Consider the following 14,389-nt stretch of genomic DNA (forward strand, 5'->3'; position numbering starts at 1 on the left):
TATCTTATCTATGCAATGCAGTTCAAATTTCCCCTTTGGAAAGTGTCCTGACTGTAATCCAGAGATATCTTAACCATGCACCACAGCTCAAATTTCCCCATGGTTTGTCCCCTTATCCAAATTTACCAAATTTTAACCTAATCACAAATGCTTTCTTCCTAATTCTCCCAGCTCTTTCAACCAGACAGCAATATTTAAAATGCATTAAAAATCAGAAATAACAAGATGATACATAAAATATATAAAATACATTAAAAATGAAATAAAAACAGGAAAAGTGATTAAAAGAATAAAAAGATAATATATATAAAATAAAATGCAAACAGTTCAGACATAGCACAGTGCTCAATCTGCAAATGCATAGATAAAAAGATATGTTTAAAAACATTAAAACATTTAATAAAGCTCTGATTCCTGAGGCAGAAGCACAGTTATTTGATTTGTGGCTGCTCTCAGTAGTCATTTACTTCACACACACATTGTGTAGTAATTTTAGAGGCCTGTGTATAATTTTATGCTATCTCCTGTTATTCAGTAGAATTCATTTTGCTGCTTTCCCTGCATCATTTGGCACTGTAATAGGTTTTCCCTCAGTACTTGTTTGGGTCCCACTTTATATTAAGTAGCCTTAACTACTATGTACTTACATCAAAATATAAGTACAATGTACATGGTTCATATTGAATTACAAAACACTTTTGCTGCTACTGGGGTGGGATACGGGTAAGGTTATGGAAAGCTTTGGTGGTATGGATAGGTTTAAGGGTAGGGTAAGGTGTAAGAGATTGGTCAACTGTGTAATTATAAATGTAATTACAGAAATTAATTACAGATGTAATTACATGCAGGTGTTTTTAATATATAAGTACAATGTAAAAACATGTATGTACACAATAAGTGCATTGTATCAAATTATTAATTTAAATGTAAGTACATAGTAGTTAAGGACACTTAATGTAAAGTGGGACCCTTGTTTGCCTTATCACACTCATAGGTTTGAGTGTCAAGTCAAGTCAAGTCACCATTTACATAGCGCTTTTTACAATGCAGATTGTGTCAAAGCAGCTTTACATTGATAACTGGTACATAATTTGGCTGCACAGCAGCTCTTAAATAATAGTGTCAATGCAGGCAGATCAGAAGCACTGTTGAATAAATGTCAAGAATATTATTGAATATGTGCCGTGTTGTGATTGAAAGAGTGCGTGCGAGCGGGAGCACATGCACAAAACAGTTAATATCTAAATGTGAATTATAAATGTGCTCCCACTTTCGTGCGCTCTTTCGAGCACAACACAGAAGATGGTACACAAGGCTTATATAACAGCCTATATAGTTTTTCTCAGTTACAGACCCGAACCTGAAGCTATTCATGAAACTTAACCCGACCTAAAACCTGCCAGTTCTTCTGGGTCCGTCAGGCTCAGGTTGGGTTGCAGAACTCTAGTTGTCATGTTTAGATTTAAACAGCTTAACATACAATCTTTTCAAACACCCAGTATCATTATTATTGTGTTACAAATATTCCAATCATCACAGACGTATACAAATGTTTATCATTCAGATAAACGCTAAAGTCTACGTTACCGATTAAAATAGAATAAATCACCTTTTGACAGGAACTGGTTCTTTAAATAGCGACTGTATTGATTGCATTGTTATGCCACTAAGTTGCAACAAATTACTATTAAAAATGTATCTATCGCTGAATCTTCCAGAAACAAGTCTTTATGAATCCAACTCCAATATTCTTTTTCACCTGTCGGGATCTTTTGTTAACATTACTTAGTACTTCGCTAACATGAACTAACAATTAACAATATATTTGTTACTGTATTTGTTAACCTTAGTTAATAAAAATACAGCTGTTCATAGTTTGTTCATGCTAGTTCACAGTGCATTATACAACTCTTGATTTTAATAATGTATTATTAAATGTTGAAATTAACATTAATAAAGATTAATATATGCTGTAGAAATAAAGTTCATTATTAGTATGTTAATGTAGTTTACTGACGTTAACTAATGAACCATGTAAATGATTGGTCCGCTATAAAGGATCCGCAATCCAATGAAACTGTGATCACAAACTCCAATAAGTGAATGAAAGACAATAATCAGCAATATGCATTCACACAAATTACTTTATTTAAATGTTTCATTGATACAACATGACATTGATTTGTTAGAAAAGAAATGCATAGTGACATCATAGCATGATGATGTCAGGAACCAATGAATCAGATTTTTTAAACGGTTCATTGAACCGATCTGTACGGTTCCACATTTGGAGGGTGAGCAGGTGGAAGTATTAATGATTCCTCCAAGCCGAGACCTACTCCTCATCCCAGTACTGGGGTGTCACAAGTTTATGAATAAAATCTAACACTTTGTGTTGCAGATGAGCATGGAAGAACCGTTACTTTTTTCTCATCTTGCTGTTGATTTTCATAAACATAACTACCACTATGTGCCCATGACATAATGTCCAAGTCAAAAATGAAGGTTGGTTTAAATTTTGACTGGTACTGTCCATGTACTACAACAGCAACATGAGAAAAAATAGAAAACAGTTTAACAACACTGAACTGATAAAATGACAGGAAAACATAATTCAGATGTCATACAATATAATTGTAACATGTATACTCTGTTCCTGTTTGTCCTGTCATTATTTGTTGAACTAGTTTCCTAATGTGTGCTTTTTTGTTCCCTCAGTTACAGATTTTCACCACCCGTGTTTAATTGAGTTCGCTTATGTATTTATAACCCTGGTTATATGGTCAGTTCTCTGTCGGTTGTCGTTAATGTTTAAGTGCTTTATGTTGATGTTACTCTTAATCTCCTGCTTATTTCTCTTTGATCATTAACCTTTATGTACGGTTTCAGGTCAAGTTGACCTGCTTTGATTTTTGAGTTGTAAGAAATATCAGTTAACCTATGATGTTTTTGTTGAATCTTTATAGCTCTGCAATATTTCCAACACCTTGACGCAGCATTGACAGGGTGGTGCAGGAACATGATCTGCTCAGAATACATTTTCAATTCTGCATTGAATTTTGCTATTCATTGTGGGACATTTTATGGAAATACAATCGCACGTGTCTTAACTGAGTGTAAATGCAATTAAGAAAAATAACATTTATCCCCTTAAGCCCAAAGTGTCCTGCCGGCGGGACACCAACCCCTGCGAAAAAAATTATAATCAAATTACTAAGCAACCACTGACAGGAATAACACAAAATGGGTATCATTTTAAAGCTTAGAAACTAATGCATCCAACCATTTTGTTCAACTCTTAACGAGTGCTGAGTTATCACTCTAAAACGGAGTGTACTGCCCGAGGGCGCCACCTATCTATAAAAAAATGAAATAATCATATTTTTCAAAACTTCTGCCTGATCATGTGAGGTTGCTTGTTTAACGTTCATTGTATTCTATCTGTTTTTTTTGTTTTTTGATTGGCAGGTGCTGCATTCAGTTATTGGGATAGTTTGTCAGATGACAGAAAAATCTGATTAGGACCGTACATGTAGCAAAATGGCTGCAGTTTTTGACCAAAAACAGTTACTAAGAACTTTTCAAACATACTTGAATGCCAGACCGCGTCTGAGTAATGAGCCATTAGAAGTGTATGCTGCTGAAATGACCCACCTTGTTCACCAAGCTTTTCCGGATTATGGACAATCTGCCATTAAAGGTGAAATTTTGCAACATTATATAGCTGGACTGGAACCTGCATTGCAAACTAAGCTGTACGAGTTTGGTGTTGCTACAATTGATGCAATTAAAGTAGCTGGTAGGTGTGAGAGGGCACGTTCCACAGCCACTGAGCCTTTTCCTCTGCTGCGTGGTACACAGCCTCACAACTGAGTCTGCCAATATGCTTGCAGAGCAGCTCAATGACCTCCATCTAAAAGTAGACAAACTTCAGTCCGTAGTTTCTATGCTGACACAGCCTAAGCCTCATCACAGCAGTGCTGTCTCATTACCCGAACACCACTTCGCCCATCGTCCGAGATCACCTTCACTTGAGAGAGCTATCACTATATGCCATCATCTCGTTATCAGCATTTCACTGCATCTGATGAGCCATACTTCAGAGGACGATCTCCTGTACGTTCCAGTATCAGCCACCGCAGACCACAAGGGAGCCCCAGGTCAAGTTATCATCAGCAGCAAGGCTATGACAGACCCATATTCTATGAGAGTAGAGATACCCGCTTTAGCCCTCAGCGAAGATATGCTGCATATGATGACTCAGTAACACCTCAACCCAGCTATAGGCATCATTCGAAGGATGACAGCAGCCCAGGGGGAAACCGAGATCGACGGAGGGGTGAGCAGTATTACAGACATCGCTCTCCAAGCCCACAATGACCCCATTCACGGAATGTACACGGAATGCCTTGCGTCAACGCATCCCTGCACTGAAACATCGGCCCTTACTAAAAAGTTTTCAGGTGGCACATACACTGACAGGACATCAATTAGACATTTTAGGTTAATTAACTGTCACATTACTCCTTGGGTCACACATTTTCAGTATGGACATGTATGTTGTAAGAGACTTTAGAGAGGACGCCCTTCTTGGGTGGGACTTTTTCAAAACATATGGTGCCTCAATTGACACTGCTTTCATGTTCAAGAATGAAAAAAATTCTCTTCTCAGTTCCTCCCAAGCATTGCCTTTTTGCTGTTATGTGTTCTTGCTCTCACAGGTCTCAGTCCCACCCTTGACAGAGATTGTTGTTCCTGCCTCAGTAGCATGTGTATCTGAAACAGGTAGTCAGCTCCATGGTTTTCAAGGTATCATAGAACCAAAGGTGTCATTTGACAAAGATTTAGCTGTTGCTCGTAGCTTCTCTAATGTTGAAAACGGGCTCACTGTTGTTCATCTACTTAATCCTACACAACAAGACATTGAGCTGCCCAAACAGGCCCATTTAGGTCAGTTCTACTCTGTGCGTAACATGCCTTCTGATTTCTATAGGCCTGTGGACACTCTTGTAGCTCAGGTTAGCCTGCCAAGCCCTTCGTGCACAATACCTGATGTTCACATGGGTACGGACACTCTTACTCCCTATGAGGTGAAAGTAGTACACTCCCTCCTACAAGAGAACTGTGATGTCTTCAGTACTTCCTCTACTGATCTAGGTTGAACTGATTTGATTAAGCATAGCATACACATATCCTCTACGTCCCCTGCACGTCAGAGGGCATATCGTACATCTCCTGTCCTACGAGAGGAAATCCACAAACAAGTAAAGAAACTTCTTGATGCTGACTTAATTGAGCCTAGCCATAGTCCATGGGCCTCCCCAGTGATACTTGTTTGTAAGAAGGATAGATCTTACAGATTTTGTATAGATTACAGACGTTTAAACTCGATTACAATCAAAGATGCACACCCACTCCCACGTGTGGATGACAGTTTGGATGCCCTATCTGGAGCCACCCTCTTTAGTACACTAGATTTGTCAAGTGGCTATTGGCAGATTCAAATGGATGATGCTAGTAAGGAAAAAACTGCCTTTACTATGGGTGATTCCCTGTATCATTTTAAGTCATGCCAATGGGCCTTACTAATGCCCCCCTGACATTTCAGCGATTGATGGAGCTTCTTCTTCATGGCCTCCATTGGTGTAAGACTTTGGTATATCTTGATGACATAATAGTCTTCAGTAAGACCTTTCAAGACCACATCCACGATCTCTCTGAAGTGTTTGGTAGATTGCGGCAAGCTGGTCTCAAACTCCATTCTCAAAAATGTCAGTTTTTCAAGCAATCTGTACTCTTTCTAGGACATGTGGTTTCAAAGGATGGCATTCAGCCAGACCCCAAGGTGACTGAGAAAGTATTGAACTGGCCTCGTCCAACTACACCTACAGAGGTTAGAGCTTTCATAGGCCTCTGTTCATACTATTGCCGTTTTATCAAAGATTTTGCAGAAAAAGCAGCTCCCCTACACAGTCTGACAAGGAAACATGCCAAATTCATTTGGAGTGAAGAATGTGAAGACACTTTTCAGTATTTTCAGAATGCTCTATCTTCCCCTCCTATCCTCACTTACCGTGATTTCAGCAAGTCTTTTATTCTATATACGGATGCATCTCACCACGCTATTGGCTCCGTTCTTGCACAACAACAACAGGGTGTTGAAAAGGTAGTAGCCTATGCCAGTCATGTGCTAAGTGCAACAGAGCGCAACTCGTCCACCTTTGACAGAGAATGGTGGGCTATTGTTTGGTCCGTTAGACATTTCTCACACTACTTGCAAGGGTGCCCCTTTGTGATTGTTACAGATCATCGCCCCTTGTTAGGTTTAAAGAAAATGTCTATCGATTGAGATCCAACAGGACGCAGGGCCCGTTGGCCATTACAGCTTGATGTATACAATTGGGTCATTAAGCACAGGACTGGCGTAAAGCACACAAATGCAGACTCACTGTCTAGATGCCCAAGTCAAAGCAATGCCATTCCTCAGCCTACTTCTGATCTCTCAATGACAGGCAAGCCAGAACCTTCTTTAATCACAGCCCCTCTTACTGCTCATGCTGTCATAGACCTTTCCCAGTTTGATTGAGTGGTTAAAGGATGGAAGGAGACCTCCATCGTGGGTTCTAAAGAAAGGTTCGGCAGAGCTCAAAGTATATTGGCGACAGTTTGATAGACTGCATTTGCAGGATGAGAAGATCTACCATTTTGCCTGTAACAAACCAAAAGAATCACCCACTCTTCATGTAGTCATTCCCAGTGAAGCTGTCCCTATGAATGACCAAAGAGCTGTAACGGTTGCACACTGTATTTTTGAGCAGTATGTTACAGAGCATGGTGTTCCTGAATGCCTTCATACAGATCAAGGCCATCAGTTTGAGGCAGATTTAATCAAGGAGTTGTGTTCCAAGTTGGGTGTCACCAAAACTAGGACTTCTCCATATCATCCTGAGGGAGATGGCTTAATCGAAAGATTTAATCGCACCCTGAAAGACCAATTGAGTAAAAGTCTGTATCAGCAAACAGAACCATGGGATACCATGTTGAGGTCAATCCAGTTCTCTTACAATACCAGTGTACACAGCAGTACTGGATACACCCCTTTCTTCCTTGTTCATGGATGTGAAGCCAGACTGCCTGTTCATTTACTCTTTCCTTGTCCTGCTGAATTTTCCAGTGCCTCTGCGGGCACCCCTGCAGAGTATGCTACATCTGTCTACAGGAAACTACATTTTGCATTCCAGTTCCGTAAGGAGACTCAGGAACATGCTCATGTACAACAAAAAGCACAATATGATAAAAAGGCCAAATACACCACGTACAGTGTGGGAGACTTGGTTTGGCTGAATGATCCTGCTCATTCCCGATGTAAACTGGCCCTACGCTGGAAAGGACCCTACATTGTAACACAAACTGTTCAGCCTGCCAGTGGTTACTCTGTACTGTATGCTATTCAGCCAAAAGGTTTTCCTGAAAAGACACCACAAGTGGTACATCATAACCGTCTTAAACCCTACCTGGCTCCCACATGTCAGCTGGGGCGAACAGTATCAGATGCATCGTCTACCATTGCACAGCCTGTTGAAAAGGAAGTACCCTCTAGTACTTCTAATTCTAATACACTTGCTGCCCAAGAGAACGTGCCTTCTGTCATTTTTACTGGAGGAGTCCCCATTCAGAATTCTGCTAGGTATTTGCTTTTGGGACAGTCCCCACTGAACTTAACTCAAAACACTGTACAGTTTAATGTCCCACAGTCTGGTGACACTGCAAGCTCAAAAGTGGACCGTCTTACCGATATGGCTTCACATGCTGTTCTAGACTCTAGACCAGTGGTTCTCAAACCTGTCCTGGGGACCCCCAACCACTGCACATTTTGCATGTCTCCCTCATCTAACACATCCAATTCAACTCCTGCAGTCTCTACTAATTAGCTGATGACTTGAATCAGGTGTGTTAGATGAGGGTGACATGCAAAATGTGCAGTGGTGGGGGGTCCCCAGGACAGGTTTGAGAACCACTGCTCTAGACCATTAGGTCGCAGGCCTGTCAGATTGCCTGCAAGGTTCAAAGACTATGTTGTGAAGTAAAAAAAAAAAAAAAAAAAAAAAAAAAAAAGAATATCTTTGCTTTATTTATTTATTGAGGTCTTTAAATGTCTAATGTGGAATACAGACCATATTGTTAATTGAAAATCATGGTTGTGTTGCACCAACAATCTGCACATTACTTTGTCTGGTTTATTCATGACATTGTTATTTTCTGTATGTTGGAAACGTGGATGTTTCTTTTCACATGGGGTAACTAATGTGAGGTTGCTTGTTTAACGCTCATTGTATTCTATCTGTTTTTTGTTTTTTTCCCGGTTCTAACACTCTGCTCAATAAAAGTTATTAGCCATTAATATTTCAAGTCCATCGTCTTTATTGAAATCAACCCATGAACAGTTAAACCCCACGCCTTACAATCATCACAAAATAGGTGTCATTTGAAAGCTTAGAGTCTGAACTTTACATTGAATGTAGCCAATTTGATTAACTCATAAGTAGTGCTGAGTTATTTGCTGAAAAACAATTTTAAAAAATCATAATTTAAGATTTTTTTTTTGTATTATGTACTTGTAATACTCATGGACTTTTATGTTTGCATTTAATTCTGTCATGTCTTGTTCTGTTCATTTGCCCTCATCGTGTGTATCCTGATTAGTATACCATCCACTGTTTCTGTTCTCCCTGATTACGTTCTCCCTTATTAGTGTGTTTGTCGGATCTCGGATCTCGTCTTGATGTTATGTTGTGTACTTTACCAATCGGTGTTGGACATTATCTTGTGGATTAAACTAACCTGTTTTCTGATCTTCTTCGTCGTGTTCTTGTATTTATAGACAACTAGCGTGACAGTACTCCAAAAGCATCATACAGCTCAGATAATCATGTGTTATATGTCATTTGAAAGGTTTCACGGAGTAGAATACAATGAGTATAATTGTTTTGGGCTTTGACTAAACTTGAGCGAGTTTTTGTTCATGAAGCCCAGCAAGACCCATATGTAAGTAAGTAATAAACCAAAGCAGCATATATGTCACATTTTGGCTTGTAACTTCAAGAAACATGCTCACATTGTGGAAAATTGGACATCATTGTTTACAGGGTTAAAGGGTTAAATATAGTTTACAGCATTAGTTGAGGGATTTTTTTTTTGCAAACACTTTACAATAAGGTTCATTAGTTAACATTAGTTAACTACATTAGTTATCATGAACTAATAATTAACTGCACTTATACAGCATTTATTAATCTTTGTTATTGTTAAATTCAACATTTACTAATACATTATTAAAATCTTGTTAACATTAGTTAATGCACTGTGAACTAACATGAACAAACAATGAACAACTGGATTTTCATTAACTAACGTTAACAAAGATGAGTAAATACACTAACAAATGTATTGCTCATGGTTAGTTCATGTTAGTTAATATATAGTTAAACATTAAACTAATGTTTAACTAATGAAACTTATGGTTACCATTTTTGATTAAATTTGCCATGTATTAGAGCTGATAGGCCCCACATCAATCATTATTAAATCAAAGTTAATCTAAACAAAATCATATTACATGCTTGTGAATCAAAATCGAATCCAACTGTGAAATTTGTATCAATGCCCAGCCTATAGTGTCAATAAATGTTTATGTAATTATTATTATGGTTTTTTTTACTTGAAGGCAATGTTGTCTTTTCCCATTATTATGTTGTCAGAGTGCACCAGAATGCTTCGTTCACATGTAAAAATCATAAAAATGTCTCCTATGGGACGATACCCCTGGCCCTCCCTACAACAATTTAATTTGAAAACATCACCGTTTTCACCTCTTCAGAGTTTGCAGAACTGGGACAAAATGCACATTTGCACACATTCACGGGTCAAAAACCCTGGAACTGCATATGAAGAGTTTGGTTCCAAAACAAGATAAACGCCAAGATAAACGCCATCATGAGTTTCCTCCAAAATCAGTATTGTGTCTGGTCAGTATTGAAAAATCATTTATTAATTTTGCGCAAAATGTGATATCCGTTGTGTTTTTCTGTCATGATTTCTCCCTTTCTTTCCAAAACATGACAAACGCCAGTATCAACAAAAACAGAAAAATGAATCATTTTGACGGCATTGATGAACCTGTGGTGGTTTCTGCGGTGGGGAAAAAAAAAACAAGTCATTGAAATGTAATCATTCACGTGAGGAGATACATGAGGCACTCGGTCAAGCTGTTGCTTGTTCCACGACAGCATCAAACTTCTGTCACAATCCACAAAACTGAATCACAAACAGTTTTTAAAAGCTGCTTTTAATACCAATGTACTCTGTAAATGTGTTTATTTTAACCGTGTGTTGGCGCCAGATACTCTTTAATCGCTAATGACAAATTATTAATTTATAACATTAACAAGATGACTCGTTGAATTCATTTTGTGAGCAACGGCTGAATATTTTTAGTCAAATGCCTATATATAAGATCAGTATTGACAAAGTTCAGAGGCTGTCATATATGTGAATCAACTTACTTTGCTAATATGAAAAATAACTTTTATATCGATGGATAAATTGCATTTTGAAAAAAAAAATGGATTTATTGCACTTTGTGAAAAAATTATATGTTTTTATAAATAACCTTTTAAAATCAAAATGTAGATTTGAATTTTTAATGTTTTTATAACCAAAAGATGCTATGTGAAAGTTTGAAACAGAAAATAGTGGTTTTCATCTTGCCGCTTTCTTGGTAGACACTCTTCATATACTGTTTTGTTGTGCCTTTCTATTGGTTATAGTATTTGTCCTTTCAGGAGCTTGTCAACTGTAAATGTTATGAAATAGATAGGTCCAATTGTGGAAAAGAGTGTAAAAATTCTGGAGTAGTGACACTGAAAATTCAGCTTTGATAAAATCTGACAATAAATCCACATAGAAAACATATTGGGTTACGACTGTAACCCTTGTTCCCTGAGAAAGGGAATGAGACACTGCATCTGTAATGACACTATGGGGAACGCATGTTGAGGGCATTCCCCAAAGTATTGTTACCGATGCAGTGTGAGTTGCATATTAAAACATAAATAAATCAACTCATCAGCTTTCATTGTCAATTGCGCTCCCTCTTGTTGCATGTCCTCAAGCTGGCCACTGGTGTCTTTGAAGGAGGGGGCAGGGCAAACAATATTGAATTTGGCCTGCAGTACCTATTTTGACCACTGGGTGTCATTCATACGTATAGCCCCTTTAAGAGACTAGGTACAACTCTTTTAGACCATGCGCTGGACACGGCAACCATTTTTCCCATCGCTTAACTAGCAAAAGTGGATTCAGACACACCCTAAGTGCACTTGCGCTGTGAGCTTTAGACCATGCACTTAGATCGTTTAAAATAGGGCCCGAAGATTTTATGCCTCATTTTGAGCCCACGTGGTCCGATTGTTGCAATTGACTTTTTGTTCAAAAAGTCCTCATTTGTGTGGTGTCATTATGATTAATTTACTGCTCCAGATCACGCCAGAGCCTCCATGACCACAAATCATAAATATCAAGCAAGTTTGATATTTACGGCTCTTGATCGGACTGCCTCTGACATGATGATAGCCAATGAAAGTGAGCATGCATCACCTTCCTGATGTTATGTGCTTCTTGCCAGCCACAAACATGCCATGAAAGTGGAGTAGGGGAAAGTGGGCTAAGTTGTCACACTTTTCACACTGTCTAACATTTACTGAGCAACATACATCACAATGGTATAAATGTCATACCAAATGAAAGAAGGAAGTCTTGGGCACATATGTTGTATTCATTACATTTTCATATCTTATCTTATTACGGAGTTGTAGACTGTTGAATAGAGAATATGCTCTCGTGACAATTTGCCCCATCAGCAGGTAAGTTATCACACTAGATTATCTAAAAATAAGAACACAACTACTTAATTATTATTGATTTTAATTTTTAAATTCAATCCAGAACAGGAAATATAAACTATCATGCCTAGAGAATTTGGAAAAACAATTATTTCTTCCAAACAATACACATTTGAGTCAAAACACATTAAGTGGCAAGACCACTTTACTTTGAACTTTAAACTCACATGATCTCTGGATTGCACATAGATCCATGATAACTAAATGGAATTATGCAGATAACTCGCTTAACATGTTTAATCTCCGAACATAACTGACTTAACATGTTGAACCTCTTTTTTGAGCATGTTCTCTGTGTTTATTTGTACTGGAGCAAGTTGACGACTTGCCCCAAAGTCATTGAGACAACTTGTCCCAAACTGATATGTGTGCTAATGTTGGTTAAATCTCAAGGTGAGCTCAACATAGCACGTCAGCTAAATTATCAAAAGACACGTTATTGTCTCCTCTATGTTGTGCAAAATAATTTTTAACATTCATATCTAACAAAGTTGTATTGCAAAAATTTAAAGTGCATTTTTTTTCACTTTTTAAGCCAAAAAATTTAAAAAACTGTGCTATCCTCGGATTAGAGTGATCTTGACCACATGTGAACAGGAAGTTGACACAAAGAGGCTATTTGATTTTTGAGAACTTACCCATGTGACAACTTACCCCGCTCTCCATTACTGAGGAAGAAGATCACCCATATTCTTTTTTTCTACTTTGTTTTTCACGGTAAAACAGAACATGCTCCAGGTGAGCCAGCTGACAACTTAGAGCCAGCTTAAATTAAGGATAATTAATTATTTTTTAGAGTGTATTTATATCAAGTTGGAAAAGGACTTTTGTTATAAAACAAACAAACAAAAAAAAAACTTATTAAGTAGGCTACCTTTACCTAGCTGGAAAAATGAGTTATATCCATCCGCTTCAGTAAAACCTTTTTCTTTAGGTTGGTTGAATTCAGTTATAAAATGAGTAAATGAAGTGCATTTTCTAAGTTGAACCGACTAAACTTTTTTTTTCCAGTGTAATAAACACATTTTTAAGTAAGGAGAAAGCATCAAACGAACCTCTGTAACAATGGTGGAGATGTACGTTTCTTTATCATACTCCCAGCCGTCCATACAGGCTTCTCGAGGAATGGACGAGACATTCACATCCACCCACGGGAGCAAACCTCTGTCCGAATAGTTCTTCACGATGTCCACTCGGTGTCTTGAGCATTTTATGAGTCGAGAATCCTCGTCCAGAGGAATAGACGCGTTTCTCCACTCATCAGTGATGTTCAGAGCCGCGGGAATGAGGCAGTGATGAGCGGGTGTATCGCCCATGAACACCATGGATAACCCCGTGAATCCATTGGGAATAATGCTCAAACACAACAGAGTGAACACCGTCCTTTGGAAAGGTCCCCAGTCTCCCAGGAACGCGGTGCTGTCATCGTAGTCTAGAGAGTTCATGATAAATCTTCAGAGGAAAGTGTGAGGGAAAAAATCTTCGGATTCAGGAAGGATCTAATACACTATATAGGCTATATTTTCCCCCACCTCGAATTTTTCTCATGTTGCGCTTCAGGGCTGTCATTAGCCTCCTCCCATCCTTGTCTAAAAATCCGGTGGTACGAGATATTTTCAGATTTACGAGATTTTAGGTTTCAGTGGTTCACATGAATATTGATGAGTTTCCCGCGGGCGTGAGTGGAACTGAGTTCATGCTTCTTTCTCAGCAGCCTATAAAAAATAAAAATAAAAAGGTAAATATAGCTAGTTTTAGCGAAAATGTATGCAATTGTTTATTGTTTTGCAACAGTTCATAATGTTTTGTGCAGTCTTGACTGAATGCATTCACTTCGTGGAAACTTCAACTTGATTTAATTTTGTTGTGCTCTTCTTTTGTACATTCTTATGCTTTAAAACTGTCTTTTATTAGTTATCATTTGTTGAATAAGCCACTGCCTATAACAACTGAAATAAACCTGTACAAATGTATCTGTGGACATAATATATTTTTGTAACTTATACTGGTGTGATGATATGACATGTTTAACTTACCGTATTCATGAGCCAGAATATTCTCCTTGTTCTCTGGTTGTAATTCATACAGCGATTAAAAATGTTGCTGAAATTTCATTGTTTTTTTTTTCCTCAAGTTTCCAAAACATATATACATTTACAAATTAAAATAAGGTTGCACTTTCACTGTTAAAACATACAGTGATTTCCAGTAGAAGAGCAGATAGAGAATATTCTTAAATACATTGATTGTTTGTTTATTTATTTGTGCAAAATGGTATTTTGTGGTGTCTTACCTATCATTCACACATGTAAAGTTAGTTGATAACATAACTGCAATAAAGTAATAGCCTATAGTTAACAATTAATTGTTTACATACACTCTTAGAAGAGACTGAACCTTTGGAGTTCAATAAAGAAAAGCAAATATGA

General features: G+C 37.9%; 1 protein-coding gene across 1 annotated transcript in view; it reads right to left on the minus strand.

Annotated features, from left to right (window-relative positions):
* LOC137012425 (solute carrier family 22 member 4-like) overlaps positions 1 to 13,525 on the minus strand; it is a 34,569-nt gene extending 21,044 nt beyond the window's left edge. The window contains exon 1 of the mRNA XM_067375624.1: positions 13,016 to 13,525. Within this exon, the coding sequence (XP_067231725.1) occupies positions 13,016 to 13,405 (390 nt within the window). The 5' untranslated portion in view covers positions 13,406 to 13,525. The remainder of the gene's footprint in view (positions 1 to 13,015) is intronic.
* Positions 13,526 to 14,389: the final 864 nt, after the last annotated feature.

Source organism: Chanodichthys erythropterus, chromosome 22, assembly GCF_024489055.1.
Source record: "Chanodichthys erythropterus isolate Z2021 chromosome 22, ASM2448905v1, whole genome shotgun sequence".
NCBI lineage: Eukaryota > Metazoa > Chordata > Actinopteri > Cypriniformes > Xenocyprididae > Chanodichthys > Chanodichthys erythropterus.